This window comes from Ovis aries, chromosome X (assembly GCF_016772045.2).
Source record: "Ovis aries strain OAR_USU_Benz2616 breed Rambouillet chromosome X, ARS-UI_Ramb_v3.0, whole genome shotgun sequence".
Lineage (NCBI taxonomy): Eukaryota > Metazoa > Chordata > Mammalia > Artiodactyla > Bovidae > Ovis > Ovis aries.
Genome location: NC_056080.1, coordinates 37,684,094 through 37,699,074, shown reverse-complemented (window position 1 = coordinate 37,699,074; position 14,981 = coordinate 37,684,094). Strand labels below are relative to the sequence as shown.

At 38.6% G+C, this 14,981-nt stretch overlaps 2 protein-coding genes across 4 annotated transcripts in view; both read left to right on the top strand.

The window, feature by feature from the left end:
• The window catches only part of SRPX (sushi repeat containing protein X-linked), a 193,998-nt gene that overhangs the window by 61,392 nt on the left and 117,625 nt on the right, over window positions 1–14,981 (top strand). For 2 of the 3 annotated variants that reach the window (XM_027962915.2, XM_027962914.2), the window contains one exon: window positions 11,630–11,689. The exons of the other annotated variant lie outside the window; for it this stretch is intronic. In XM_027962915.2, the coding sequence (XP_027818716.1) occupies window positions 11,630–11,689 (60 nt within the window). The remainder of the gene's footprint in view (window positions 1–11,629; window positions 11,690–14,981) is intronic. 3 annotated transcript variants of the gene reach the window in all.
• The window catches only part of RPGR (retinitis pigmentosa GTPase regulator), a 177,464-nt gene that overhangs the window by 160,465 nt on the left and 2,018 nt on the right, over window positions 1–14,981 (top strand). Inside the window, exon 17 of the mRNA XM_060407497.1 lies at window positions 11,630–11,689. Within this exon, the coding sequence (XP_060263480.1) occupies window positions 11,630–11,650 (21 nt within the window). The 3' untranslated portion in view covers window positions 11,651–11,689. The remainder of the gene's footprint in view (window positions 1–11,629; window positions 11,690–14,981) is intronic.

Below are 14,981 nucleotides of genomic sequence, written 5' to 3'. Positions count from 1 at the left end.
GTTGCTCTGTGACATATAGAATCTTCTTGGACCAGGGATTGAACTTGTGTCTCCTGCATTGGCAGGCAAATTCTTATCCACTGTACCACCAGGGAAATCCTAGATGTACTTCTTAACTGTAACTGCTTGAATAGAGTTCTTCTCTATTTGTAGACCTGCAAAACCAAAGGGGTAAGTTATCAGCTCCCCACATATCTACAGTGATTGAATAGGCATAATATAACTGCTCTAGAGATTCCTGCTAAAAATGGGGTCAAATAGGAGGCATAAGGGAATCACTGTTTCATAGAAACTTTGAAATCTAGCTGGCCAAGTTTTGATAGTTCTTTGTTCAGGCCTCACAATCTAGAAAGAATTCTTTAGGGTTCTCTGCTCTACTCTCTGGGCTCTTGATTACACCTCTGAGCAGTCTTTCCTTTGTCATGCAAGGTAACACCTATTTATAGCTAAGCAGCTCTATGTGTCTGTTTCCTGAAAGTAGAATTCTGTGAATTCAAAGGTCTCTCCTCAATTCTGTAATGTCTCTATCCCTCTCAGTCATGTTGGTAATATTTCTGAATATATAACTCATTAAAACTTTGTGAGTCCATTGCAACAAAAAGAATAGAAGACCAAGGAATAAATCTACCTAAAGAAACAAAGACCTATATATAGAAAACTATAAAACACTGATGAAAGAAATCAAAGATGACACAAATAGATGGAGAAATATACCATGTTCATGGATCAGAAGAATCAATATCATGAAAATGAGTATACTGTCCAAAGCAATCTATAGATTCAGTGTAATCCCTATCAAGCTACCAATGGTCTTTTTCACAGAACTAGAACAAATAATTTCACAACTTGTATGGAAATACAAAAAACCTCAAATAGCCAAAGCAATCTTGAGAAAGAAGAATGGAACAGGAGGAATCAACCTGCCTGACTTCAGACTATACTACATAGCTACAGTCATCAAGACAGTATGGTACTGGCAAAAAGACAGAAATATAGATCAATGGAACAAAATAGAAAGCCCAGAGATAAATCCACGCACCTATGGACACCTTATCTTTGACAAAGGAGGCAAGAATATACAATGGAGAAAAGACAATCTCTTTCACTAGTGGTGCTGGGAAAACTGGTCAACCACTTGTAAAAGAATGAAACTAGAACACTTTCTAACACCATACACAAAAATAGATTCAAAATGGATTAAAGATCTAAATGTAAGACCAGAAACTATAAAACTCCTATAGGAGAACATAGGCAAAACACTCTCTGACATAGATCACGGCAGGATCCTCTATGACCCACCTCCCAGAGTAATGGAAATGAAAGCAAAAATAAACAAATGGGACCTAATTAAACTTAAAAGCTTTTGCACAATGAAGGAAACTATAAGCAAGGTGAAAAGAGCCTTCAGAATGGGAGAAAATAATAGCAAATGAAGCAACTGACAAAGAATTAATCTCAAAAACATACAAGCAACTCCTGCAGCTCAACACCAGAAAAATAAATGACCCAATCAAAACATGGGCCAAAGACCTAAACAGACATTTCTCCAAAGAAGACATACAGATGGCTAACAAACACATGAAAAGATGCTCAACATCACTCATTATCAGACAAATGCAAATCAGAACCATAATGAGGTACCATCTCACACCAGTCAGAATGGCTGTTATCAAAAAGTATACAAATAATAAATGCTGAAGAGGGTGGGAAGAAAAGGGAACCCTCTTACACTGTTGGTGGGAATGCAAACTAGTACAGCCACTATGGAGAACAGTGTGGAGATTCCTTAAAAAACTGGAAATAGAACTCCCACACCACCCAGCAATCCCACTACTGGGCATACACACTGAGGAAACCAGAATTGAAAGAGACACGTGTACCCCAATGTTCATTGCAGCACTGTTTATAATAGCCAGGACATGGAAGCAACCTAGATGTCCATCAGCAGATGAATGGATAAAGCTGTGGTATATATACACAATGGAATACTACTCAGCTATTAAAAAAGAATTCATTTGAATCAGTTCTAATGAGGTGGATGAAACTGGAGCCTATTATACACAGTGAAGTAAGTCAGAAAGAAAAATACCAGTACAGTATATTAACACATATATATGGAATTTATAAAGATGGTAATGATGACCCTATATGCAAGACACCAAAAGAGACACAGGTATAAAGAACAGACTTTTGGACTCTGGGAGAAGGCAAGAGTGGGATGATTTGAAAGAATAGCATTGAAACATGTATGTAACTGTATGTGAAATAGATCGCCAGTCCAGGTTCGATGCATGAGACAGGGCGCTCAGGGCCAGTGTACTGGGATGACCCTGAGGGATGAGATGGGAAGGGAGGTGGGAGGGGGGTTCAGGATGGGGGATACATGTATACCCATGGCTGATTCATGTCAATGTATAGCAAACCACTACAATATTGTAAAGTAATTAGCTTCCAGTTAAATAAATTAATTTTTAAAAACCCACTTTGTGAGTCTCCTGTGAATCTTCTTGGAGATCACTCCATTAGCAAAAGCCACATCCACAAGTCTCATAAACTCTTGTTTAATTGAGAGATCTGTGAGATACATCTTTACTAAAGGGCATGTTGTATGACTGAAAGTACTCTGAACCACCACCTTGACCTAACAAAGGATTTGATGGTCATATCCTTGGCTTTATCTGTACACTGTTTTCCTGGCAGTACCCTGGATTTGATCTTTGTTTGAAGCCATTCACGTGTCCTTTTGTCTTTACTACAGTTGCGGTGTAGCCCCTTTGGCAAATCATTTGCTAGAACTAGATCATCTGGTTCCTGTAAATGAATACCCTATGGCTTCCAATAGTGCAAAATATCTTTTTCTAAACTTCCAAATCTCCAGTATCGTCACCATTTAAACTGATATCCTGAAGCTGTACTGAGTGGGATAAAACCATTCCAGACATACAAGCATAATGGCACATGGTTTATGTGTTGTAAGAAGCATGAAGCAGCTTTTTCTCTCTTCTTCCAACATTTGTTGCCTACCAATTCTGAATCATATTGCTAGGTATACAAGGCAAATTAGACATGGGTCTCATGACTGAGCCATTTAGAGACATGATTTATATCCACAGAGTAGATATTTTTAAATTAAATCTTGACCTATGATGTCTAGTATGGCAGCCACTAGTCACAAGGCTATGTAAATTTAAATTAATTAAAACTAAATGAAATTTTAAATATTATTCCCCAGTTGTACTAGCCATATTTCAAGTGCTTAATGATCACATGTGGCTAGTGGTTACCCTATTGTAAGCATAGATAAAGAACATGTATATCATTGTACAAAGTTCCATTGGACAGCAATAATCTAGGGGGAAAAAATAAGGTCTGATAAAGCTAAGCATTTATCCTCGTTGTACATATGTTTCTCTGGCATACTAAAAGGATTCAGATATCAAGGAGATACTACTTATTTCCTTATTAAGTACTCTAATGTGCTTCATAATAAAGAATAATGGGAAACCATGGTTCTTCATAAGTTTTTGGATTATAGAACCTTATTAAATCAACTAAAAGTTAGCAACTTTTCCCCAGAAAGTATATTCGTGTACCAGACAGTATGTCCGATTTCAAGAGGTTCATGGATTCCCTCGAAGCCCTTCCATTGATCCTCTAGGAGGCCAGGGACTCAGGTTAAGAATCTACTGCAAACTGAATTTTATTTTCCCATTGACTTTCAGCATACAATTGATGATGAAATTTATATTTACTATTAAATATGATGACTTCTGATAATAAAATTATATTTAGAATAAAGATGAGAAAACAAAAATTTCTGACAAAACATTAAGAATATATAGCTATCATCAAAATAAGTTAAAAAAATAAACCCAACCCTTTGAACTAAAACTTTAACACAGAACCAGCAAATCTGTCAACTTGCATCATGCATCACAGTCAATAAAGGAATATGGTTTAGCAGACTGGCCACTTCTTCCATTGGTCTTGAATGCTCCCTGTATTCCCCACTGTCACAATGAAAAAAATTTTAGGGTGATGAGCACTCTAGTAGCCTTTTAAATCTAAATTCCTGGTGTAATTCTAATACGTATAATAGATATTTCTTAAAAATGGGTTTGTTGACTCGATGATATTAAATACCTAACAGGCCAGGAAGACCCTTCTTTGAACTTCGGAAAAAAGGAGTGACTAGTTCTTTACAAATCTGTTAATTTAGATGAAGTTTCTGCAAGAAGAGCAGAATTATAAATGGAATTGGCTCCAGGTATGGCTAAGGGACAGAATCTGACATAGCACTGAGTTTCTGATTTCTGAGCCAGTGTAGAATTTGTATTTGTGTGGAAGAAGCACTGAAGCATTTTTTCCAAAGAGTGGTCATCTGAACCATATGAGGACTTATTAATAGTTGCCATAATAAAACCTCAATTAACCAGAATTCTAAAGGGAACAGCCTTTTGTAAATAAAGAAGAGTTTGCTAGGCAACCTCCCTCTCTCTTTCCCTGCCAACCTCTCTCTCTCTCTCTCTCTCTCTCTCTCTCTCTATTCCTTTCTATTTTAACCCAGTGGAAAATCTTTTTCTAATATGTGTGAATCTCCTTTGCTATTTTAGTAAGCTTTAGTATGATCTTCTGAACATAATTAGTCAGGGGGCTTCCCTGATAGCTCAGTTGGTAAAGAATCTGCCTAAAAAGCAGGAGACCCTGGTTTGATTCCTGGGTCAGGAAGAGCCACTGGAGAAGGGATAGGCTACCCACTCCAGTATTCTTGGGCTTCCCTTGTGGCTCAGCTGGTAAAGAATCCACCTGCAATGTGGGAGACCTGGGTTCGATCCCTGGGTTGGGAAGATCCCCTGGAGAAGGGAATGGCTACCCACTCCAGTATTCTGGCCTGGAGAATTCCATGGACTATATAGTCCATGGGGTTGCAAAGAGTTGGATACAACTAAGTGACTTTCACTTTGATCTTACTATATCCTTCATGACAACCATTTTGCAGACTGGTCATCATTTTTTATAGAAGTTGATATATGAGTTTAGGCTGAATATAAACTGGGAATTTGGGGGAATATCCATTTATTTTGTTTTCTCTGATCTCTTATCAATAATAGGCATTAAATTCCCTGTTCATTTGTGAATCAGTTTGGATGCATTCAGCTTGCAAGTAACAAACAATGCTATTCATAGCAGTTTAAATTGAAAGGGCATTTAGTATTGACCTAGCAAAAAGTAGGGAATGGCAACCTACTCAAGTATTCTTGTTTAGAAAATCTCATGGACAGAGGAGCCTGGCATGCTACAGTCTATGGGATTGCAAAGAGTCGGATACAACTGAGCGACTAAACAACAACAAACACGAAGTATGGAGGTAAGATGTCTAGGGTTGATTTAATAGGCCAATATAGTCATCACAGACCCCAGATTCTTTTTATCCTTCCACTATACCATCCTCAGCTGAAAATCTTTAGTCCTGAGACATCTTACCTCATGGTTACAAAGTGGCTGCTATAGCTTTAGGTATTTATCCTTACACAGTCACTCCCAAAGAAGGAAAAGAGAAACGAGGGCAAAATAATCTTCTCTCTGTGCACTTCTCTCTTTTATCAGGGAGAAAGTCTTTCCCATAAACCTTGTTCTCCTTAAGCAGGCTTCTTTGTGGTTGTCATCTGCCAGTGTCAGCTTTCATGCCTATCTCTGCAACATTTATTGGCAAAGAGGAATTTCTGACTTATAGTCATCATGATTCAAGGTAGAAAGAGATTAATTAGTGGGTTGTAATCTAAATGGGGCTTCCCAGGTGGCACTGTAATAAAGAATTTGCCTGCCAGTGCAGGGGGCACAGGAGAAGCAAGTTTTATCCCTGGGTCGGGAAGATCCCCTGGAGGAGGACATGGCAACCCACTAGACTATTCTTGCCTGGGAAATGCAATGGACAGGGAAGCCTGGCGAGCTACAGTCCATGGGGTCACAAAGAGTTGGACAGGACTGAGCATGTATGCACAGTCTAAATTGAGGTGGATGTACCATTATAAGTGAGTTACTAATCAAAGTAATCTCTGCCAGGATTCTGAACTGAGATCTGAACTGTCTGCCTTGCTGTCTCTAAGTAAAATCAGTAGTGAGAATGCTTGGTTTTGGGTTTGAGTAGCTATCCAAAGAAACCAATGAACAGAAGAGCTGCTTTACTGTGACAGGGAGACTGCTTTCTTGTGGGTGATGATGCAAACCATCCTTATATCTCCTTTTAGCTCATTATAAAGACTTGTCTCATGATGTAACCTAGAGGGCTCCTTTCTCTAGGCAAACATCTACCACTTTTCAAATGACTCCAGAGTTGAGCTTGTCATCTTAAGTTGAATGTGTGGTTTAACAATACATGTGGTTTATCCCTGATACCCCTGGAGGCAGGGTCAAGGCTCACTGTGGGAGTTATCTGTGCAGGTGAAGGCAAATGGAGAAAACTTAGAACCCAGAGTAGAAAAGTCCAGTTTCTGGCAGTTGGCCCTGAACTTGTTTGTGTAGCCATCCTTTTAGATGTATAATAAGGCTTTGGAGTGTGAGGACTTGCAGTAGTGTGAAAGGTGGTGCTCGTGGTAAAGAACCCGCCTGCCAGTGCAGAAGACATGAGATATGGGTTCAGTCCCTGGGTTGGGAGATCCCTGGAGAAGAGAATGGCAACGCAACTCCAATATTCTTGCCTGGAGAATCCCATGGACAGAGGAGCCTGGCGGTCGGTCTATGATTCATAAGGGTGCAAAGAGTCAGACACAGCTGAAGCCATTCAGCACGAAATTAATCATACATGGATCCCACAGTCCACCATTTTTTGTCTTTAAGAGTTATCATATATATACATGCATATATATATATATATTTAAAATTTTTACATGATTATATGCTCAATGATGAAAAAAAAAAGATGGAAATTTTCATTCTAATTCTACTGCCCCAACATGGAGGTTTATGGTGTATTCTTTCAGCCCCCATTCCCATTTCTCCCATTTCTTTCTTTTCTCCCTCCTTTTCTCTCTCCTTCTCTTCCTTTTAAAACATGGCAAAATATTTCAAATATAAGCAAAGTATTCACCATCTATATTCAACTGATGTTAATATTTTCCCACATTGACTTCAGCTATTTTATAAGAACTGAGACATCAGTGGCTCCTCATGTATGCATTTGGCTTCCTTCTCCTTCCTTCCTGCCCAGAGGAAGCCATTAATATAAAGTTGATGTATATCTTTCCAATCCATTTTAGCACACATCTCTAGAATATATATTATATTCTGCATTTAAAATTTTTGTATACTTAATTTCATGCTGTATTTATCATGCAACTTGCTTTTTTTTTTTTTTTACCATACGTTGTTTTGAGATTTCATCTTGTTTTGTGTAGATCAAGTTCACTTATTTGAACTTTTACAGCTTCTTATCGTATGAATAATACACCTCCATCTATTTCTAGGAATGGTTGTATACATCTGTTTTTACTAATGGCAATGCTGCAGGGAACCTTCTAGCACATGGCTACTCCTGCCTTATGCCAAAATTCCTGAGGCGTATGTCTAGAAATGGAAGGGCTGATTTGAAGGATAGTTTCAAATGAAGTGCAAAGTTTTTCCAGCCTACTTGTACAATTGTATTTCTACTAATGGAACTTGAGAGTGTCTGTTTCATGACAGCCTTGACAGTTAAATTGTTGCCAATCTCCTGAGTATAAATTGGTATCTTGATATATATATTATCCCGAATACCAGTGAGCTTGAAGATTTTTTTTATATTAACATTCTATGGTATTTGCTTCAAATTCAGGTCATTTTTTTTCTACAAAACTTCTAATCATTTTTGTCATTTTTTTCATTGGACTATCTTCTTTATATATCCTGGATAATGATTCTGCATTATATACATTCCAAATATTTTTTCCCAGACTGGGTCTTGTCTTTAAACTTTATTTATGTATCTTTTATTGCATAGGAGTTTTATATTTTTGTGTAGTGAAATGTAGCCATATTTTTCTTTATGGGTTATGGCTTGTGAGTTTTGTTTGATAGCTTTTCCTACCTCATGTTTATGCAGATATTCCTCATTTTCCTCAAATTTTTGGCTTTCAAATTTAGGTCTATAAACTGTCTGGAAATTATTTTTGGTTTGGCGTAAGATAGGATTCTTAGTTTTTGCTTTTCTTTGTATATGATTTATAGCCAATTAATCTCAGCATATTTATTGACCTTTCCCCTACTTTATCATATTACAAATTTGACATAGGTATGCGTCATATAACAAATTTAACATATGTATGTAACATATAAAATATGTGACATTCTATATGATATATATAGAATATATAATGTCATTATATATATTATATATATATATACACACATATGTGTATGCTAAGTCACCTCAGGTGTGTCTGAGTCTGTGCAACCCTATGGACTGTAGCCCATCAAGCTCCTCTGTCCATGGGGATTCTCCAGGCAAGAATACTGGACTGGGTTGCTGTGCCCTCTTCCAGGATCAAACCTGCACTTACATCTCCTGCACTGGCAGGCAGGTTCTTACCACTAGCGCCACCTGGAAAGCCGTGTGTGTGTCTGTGTGTGTGTGTGTGTGTGTGTCTGTGTATCTGTGTGTGTGTGTGTGTGTGTGTGTCTGTGTCTGTGTCTGTATGTGTGTTCAGTTTCATACTTCATCCTGTATATAGTTTGCAGTATCTGCTTTCCTGCTTAGTTATATTTCACACATATTTTCCAGACTTGATTAGTGGCTATAAAATAGTTTGTTGATATAAGATAGTTTGCTCATGCCCCTATTGTTAGATGTTTAATTTTCCACTATATTAAACAACATGTGATGACTCTGTCTTAGAATGCTGCTGTCCTGGTAAAGTGGAGCTGTGCACGTTAGGTGCCCTCTCTCTCCAATAGGTCTCAGTCCCTTCTCATCTTTACGGAGGGTCCCTTCTTTGAGTTAACACATCTCCAGTTGATTCTCTGTGAGTGTTTTTGTGATGGTCATGGAGATGCATTGATCAGATGTGCCTTCAAAAGGACTGATTATCTCAGCTGGGGGTAATGCTGTTCTCAGACACCCGTCAGCTTTCTGTTCCTTAAGAGCTTGCCTCAGCTGTTGGGCGTGCTTCACCCAAGTTCATGTCCTTGAGGTGGGCCATATCCAATGGTGGATGGAAATTGGGATAGAAGGGTCCAGCTATTTTAGTCCAACATCAGAAGCTGTCAGGCTTTCCCAGTGGCTCAGTGGTAAAGAACCTGCCTGCAATGCGGGAGCCACAGGAGACGTGGGTACAATCCCTGGGTTGGGAAGATTCCCTAGAGGAGGGCATGGGAACCCACTCCAGTATTCTTGCCTGAAGAATCCCATGGACAGAGGAAGCTGGAGGGCTACAGTCCATGGGGTGACAAAGAGTTGGACACAGCTGAAGCGACTTAGCACGCATGCATGCACAGAAGCTGTCACTGGGCTGGCTTTAAAGCTTGACTTCTCCCTCTTTCCAAACATACTTCCTTCTTATCCCTTTCAGAGATAAGGATCCCTAATAAACAGTGCGTGTACTAAACTCCATCTTGTAAGGTAGTATACCTCCCAAAGAGCCCAACCTGTGGCAGTTGTCTTTTCTGCTTAGAGCCAGGAATCAGTCCAGATCCTCTTCCTACCTAGATAGATTATATGGAGGCCAGGGTGACTTGGAAAGAGGGAACTGCTCTTAATATGAGACATATCTCGCAACGCTGAGAAATGTGCCATATGGAGTTGGAGAATTCACCAGTTCTGGAGGACTTCCAGTTCAACTCTGATTCTGGGGGAAGGGGGCAGGGTAGGAGGGGAGGAACAGTAAGTTCTTAAAAGCTTCTGAACCATTCAAAACATATTTTGGAAACTACACTTCTTTGCATTAAGTGAATAATAAATAAAATTTATTTTCCATTATGAAAGTAACATGTTTATAATGGAACATTTAGAAGAGAAGAAAGAAGAGCATCCAGTGATCAAAGACTCTTTTCCATGCCTTGTTTATTTTGAATTTGTTTTACATTATTATAAATCATACCATTTATATAATTTTGTTACAGCACATTTTTCACTTAATAAGCCTTTTCTATTTAACCCTTTATAAACATTTTGATGACTACATTATATTATATCCAGTAACTGTACTTTGGTTTATTTAACCATAATATTGACTGTTTGGTCAGTTTTTTAGTCTTTTTCTATTTTAAATGATGTTGCAAAGAAATCTTTGTAAATTCTTTTAATTTTTTAAAATTGGAGTGTAGTTGATTTACAGTGTTGTGTTAGTTTCAGGTATACAACAAATGCAAATTCTTTTTCTATATTTAATATTATTTCTTTGGGATAGATTCCCAGAAGGGGAATCACTGGATCAAGGGATTTGAATATAGGCTTCTGATTCATTGCTAGATTGCTTTCCTGAAGAGTTTCGTGTTCATTTTTTGATATGGAATAAGGACCAGTTTATGTAATTTTATACCTGTCTGGGTGGTCAGAGACCAGGTAAAGAAACCTGAAGCAGAACTGGGCTTCTCTCGTTGGGAAAGTCCTTTCCAAATGGACATGGTCTGGCCTTCATCACTTTTAATTTCCACTCACCATCTCTCATCCAGGATACAAGAAGAGCAGGACCATTACTCAATTCTCTTTTCCTGTTTGGAGCTTTGAATAAACTCATAAAAGAGAATGTTCTTACCTATGATGGTTGCAGTCCCTGCTGGTAAATGTGTGATCAGGGTATTGCTAATTCAACAGTCAGTGATCAGAAGAGAAAGGCGAGAGGGAGAGATCTCTAAATTCGAGATTATTGCTTTGAAGTTTGGGGCCTGGTGTTGCTCTAAAGGTTAAGAATCACCATTCACTGGAATTCAACAGTTAACATTTGAAAAATGATTCAGTTCCAAGTTCCAAGTGAGTTTAAAGTTTTAAATTAAACACAGACTTTCTCTCTGAGGTTGTGGTTTTCAAGGGTAGCAGGACTCATCAAGAAATTTGACTTTAGCCATGCCTGGGTGAGAGGTTTCGAACAAACATCCATGTCATCAATTTCAGCCCTCATTTCCTACAAATAGACTAAGGCAGCTTTGAACTAAGACATTTGATTTGCCTCCTTATCCTCCACCCAAGTTTGTTTCACAAGATGGACTTATTTTCAGATTATTTTTATAAATAAAATAACACCCAGTTCTTTTAATAAACACCCAGTTCTACCAGGTTTTCTTTGACTGCTGGAGAAACTCTGGGCTGTGCCTGAGTCACACACATTTTACTGCGTCTCTGCTGGCATGAGATTCATATTCATTGGCGTCTTCTCAGAGTGAAGTTGACTTGCTCTCAATCCCGAGTCCAGAATTCCAGTGGACACATGGTGATTCCCAAACCATTGGAGGCTCATTTTGATGGGCTCTGGCAATCTCAGTCCAGCCGGGTTCACTCTGAGCGGTCCCCTGTCCCTTTGTGAATGGCCACAGAAGCTTTCACTCTTGCTCTGCGTTCTAATAGCCCCTCTTGCATGGACTGTGCCAAAGCAGTGCTTCAAAATATTCGTCCATATCGTGTGGCTTTTCTTGCTGCAGTTTCTGTTCTTTTTTATTGTAGGATCTGGAGATTCACCGCTAGAAGATGATGAAGTCGTGTATTCAGACGCTAAATATAAAGGTGAATGCTTTGCTTATGTGCTAATGAAGACCTGCTGATGCCAGGAGAACTTTCCCTCTTGCCCTGCAGAACCGATTATAATAAAGTGACCAGACAACACATTTTCACTTGTAATTGCCTGTCCAGAAAAGAAAATGTTTAAAAAGTAACATGCATATGCTCCCATTTGAAAGAAAATACAGAAAAAAAAAAAAAAGAAAACTAAAAGCATTTGAAAATCTCTGAAGTGCTACCCTTCAGCACCCCAGTGGTCATTTTATTCTCATCAATTTCTTTACTATCCTTACTTCTGCAAAGCCAAGCTCTAGCTGATGAAAGTGAAAATCAAGCCCTGAGTTCTACCTAATTCATACATTACAGCCAGACTCATCCTGAGTAAACCTTCCAAGGTCAAATCTGGACCCAGTGCTGCTAATGTACTGAGATGAATGGGGAATGAGAAAACTTGATTTTCATAAGCTCATTTCATTGTGCTCTTTCTGAGTGTGGCTTGGCTCCTGAAATGATGAGTAAAGTGTGTTGACCAATGAAACTTTAATGATAAAGAATTCCATCTCTACACATTTTCAGCAATCCACCCCTTCCAGCAGGTATAAAAAGCCTAATCAAGAACCTTCTATGCAGGCTCAGGTAAGCATGTCCATAAATATTTTCTACTGGTGAGTTGTTTCTCTGAAACTTAAGGAGTCCTGAGAAAAGTGAAGGTAAATTTAGATTATTCCTTGCTGAATCCAGTTCCTTTTACATTTGAGAAATAATTTGAATAAAATGGCTTTTTGTCCAGGAAATTTGTCTATATTTTGGCAAGAGCACTCCCCTGATCTGTCATGATGTATCTGACTTATAGGAAGATCAGGGTAGTACTGGCCATTCTTTGGTTGGAGAAAGTCCTTCAGTTGTTTTCTACACAAGTGAACAACCTTTCTAACATCATGGCTGGTACCTATGTCCAGCTGTTTCCCACCATATTCCATGTTTGCTTATGACCTGTGAGTACAAATACTCATTCTTATCCATAGCTCCTATATTATTGCCTCAGGAATTAACCAATCAAGCAAAGCACAGACTTGTTAATGAGTTGTTTGGAGTAAGGTGGTTTTCCTGTTCATAACACTTAATTGATTGAGAGTTAAAAAAAAAATCTTCCTAAAACACATGTGTGCCCATGTGACCCTTCACATGTACAAGAGACATTGTGTAGTGCCCTTGGATCGTTGTTCCTAGTGTTCATCCTCCCTTCACAGCATTGGATGTATGGAAGGTAGACCAGATGGCCAAAATATGTGCCTGCCCTAGAGTTCACCTAAAATGTTTAAGAATATGTACTTCTTAGGGAATTGTTTTCATTGTCAGTTATTTTTAAATTCTAAAACTTAGAGGCAAACCATTATTCACCAGGGGATTAGTTGTAGATCCTCAGGCCCCTACACAGTGTCTGGCACAGAGTATGTACTCAGTGTTTTTGGAATTAAATTTATGATATAAATCATAATTTATAAAAGAAAGGAGATGTGAAATGTAACCAACACTTAATGTGGCAACGCTTGCTTTTGATTCTTTTACCTGGAATGCCATTCTGTCTTCACACTAATGGAGGGGAGGAGGAAGACATGTAGAGGTATGATGTTGTTATTTACAGATGAAGGAACCGCAGATTAGAGAGGGGAGGTGACTTGCCCAGACTCTCACAGTTAGCAAACATTATGTTTGGGTCTAAACTCCAGATGTTTTAGCTCAACATCCAGAGTTTGCTAGTGGTTCCTCAGTCTGCTACATGATACTGCTTACCCCCAGGAACTCCACAATGGCCCAGGGAGATGAAAAGCTTTCCAGAAGAATCAATTTTAGGTTTCTTCCTAAATAAACTGTCTTAATTGAAGCAGCATAAGAGCTTCCTTTCTGTAAATCTCTATTTTAAACATTTTGCTAATTCACTTTTTTAAACATTTATTTTTTAAATTATTTTCTAAAATTAATTTTTATTGGAGCATAGTTAATTTATGATGTTTATTTGTTTTCCACTGTGCAGCAAAGTGAATCATTTAATACACGCGTACTTCATGGTGTTTGCATGCACTTCAAATTCAAGTCACTCAGTGACTTTTTCATTACTGTCACTGCAGGGCTGTTAAAATGTCAAAATACCTTCCAAAGATTTGTCTTGGGAAGTAATCCAAAAGAAATTCCTTTTGAAAAAAAAAATAAAAACAAGATCTTTCCCCTACATGTTGACAACAGCACAGCTTTTGGATAGGTAGCCAGCACTGTTTTTTAGCTGTGTGAAGGCTCAGAATATCTTAATTTTAAAAAAAGAAAACTGCTAATGGCCTGGTTGTACTGAAATATGTGAATTTGTGATACATGTATATGCCCATCATTCTGTAATGTACCTGCTAGCCTTAAATATTTGTCCCGGGCACAGTTGTGGAAAAGACAACCATAATATGTGTGCTAAACATTGTGGGTCTGCTGCCTGACATTAGTTTATTCTAAGAGCCTGTATTTCCTAACCTCACATCAAAGTCCAGAGGCTGGAGGATGTGAGTGTTTTCAACACTTGAGTGAAAAAATGAGTAGAGAATTGGATGCCCTTCCAGGTTGTAAATCTGTGGAATTATGATTGGGACCCATAATGTAAACGGATTTGCCTTTAGCTGGAAGGATTACGAGAGACTACCCAAAGTTATCAGTCAGAAGGAGTAAGGAGGTAGGCATGGGTGTGAGATGGGTAGGAGGGCAGAGAGGCATAATTTGAATTTGAATCATACAACTGCAAAGCTAGATGGGACTTTTTTTGGACATTTTCAAACTGGTATAAAATTTGATCAGAATAAAAATAAACATCGTACTGGGTTGCCCAAAAAGTTCATTCAAGTTTTTCAGTACCATCTTAGGGAAAAACCCAAATGAACGTTTTGTCCAATGCAATAGATGGGACTTTTAAAATAATTTCATCCGATTCCTTACTTGTGTAGGTTAGGAACCTGAGTCCCTGAAAAGTGTTTTGAATTACTAGGAGATGATAGAGTTTGATAATATGAGCCCAGTCCTCTTGACTTTGCCCAGTAGCCACCATACGCTACTAGCTCACCGTTTTCATTGCCTCCCTCTGGGTCTCCTGTATTCTTCTCGCCTCATCACCCTTCTGCCCCGATGGGGATTTCATTTGCTCTCTCTGGAGCCCAGTTCTCAGTCCAGGATTTCAGTTTGACCTGTGAGATGGTGACAAGAGGGCGGTGAAGGGGACCAGTTGGCAGGAGAAGAGGCTGGAACTAGAGAAGCACAGAAGCGT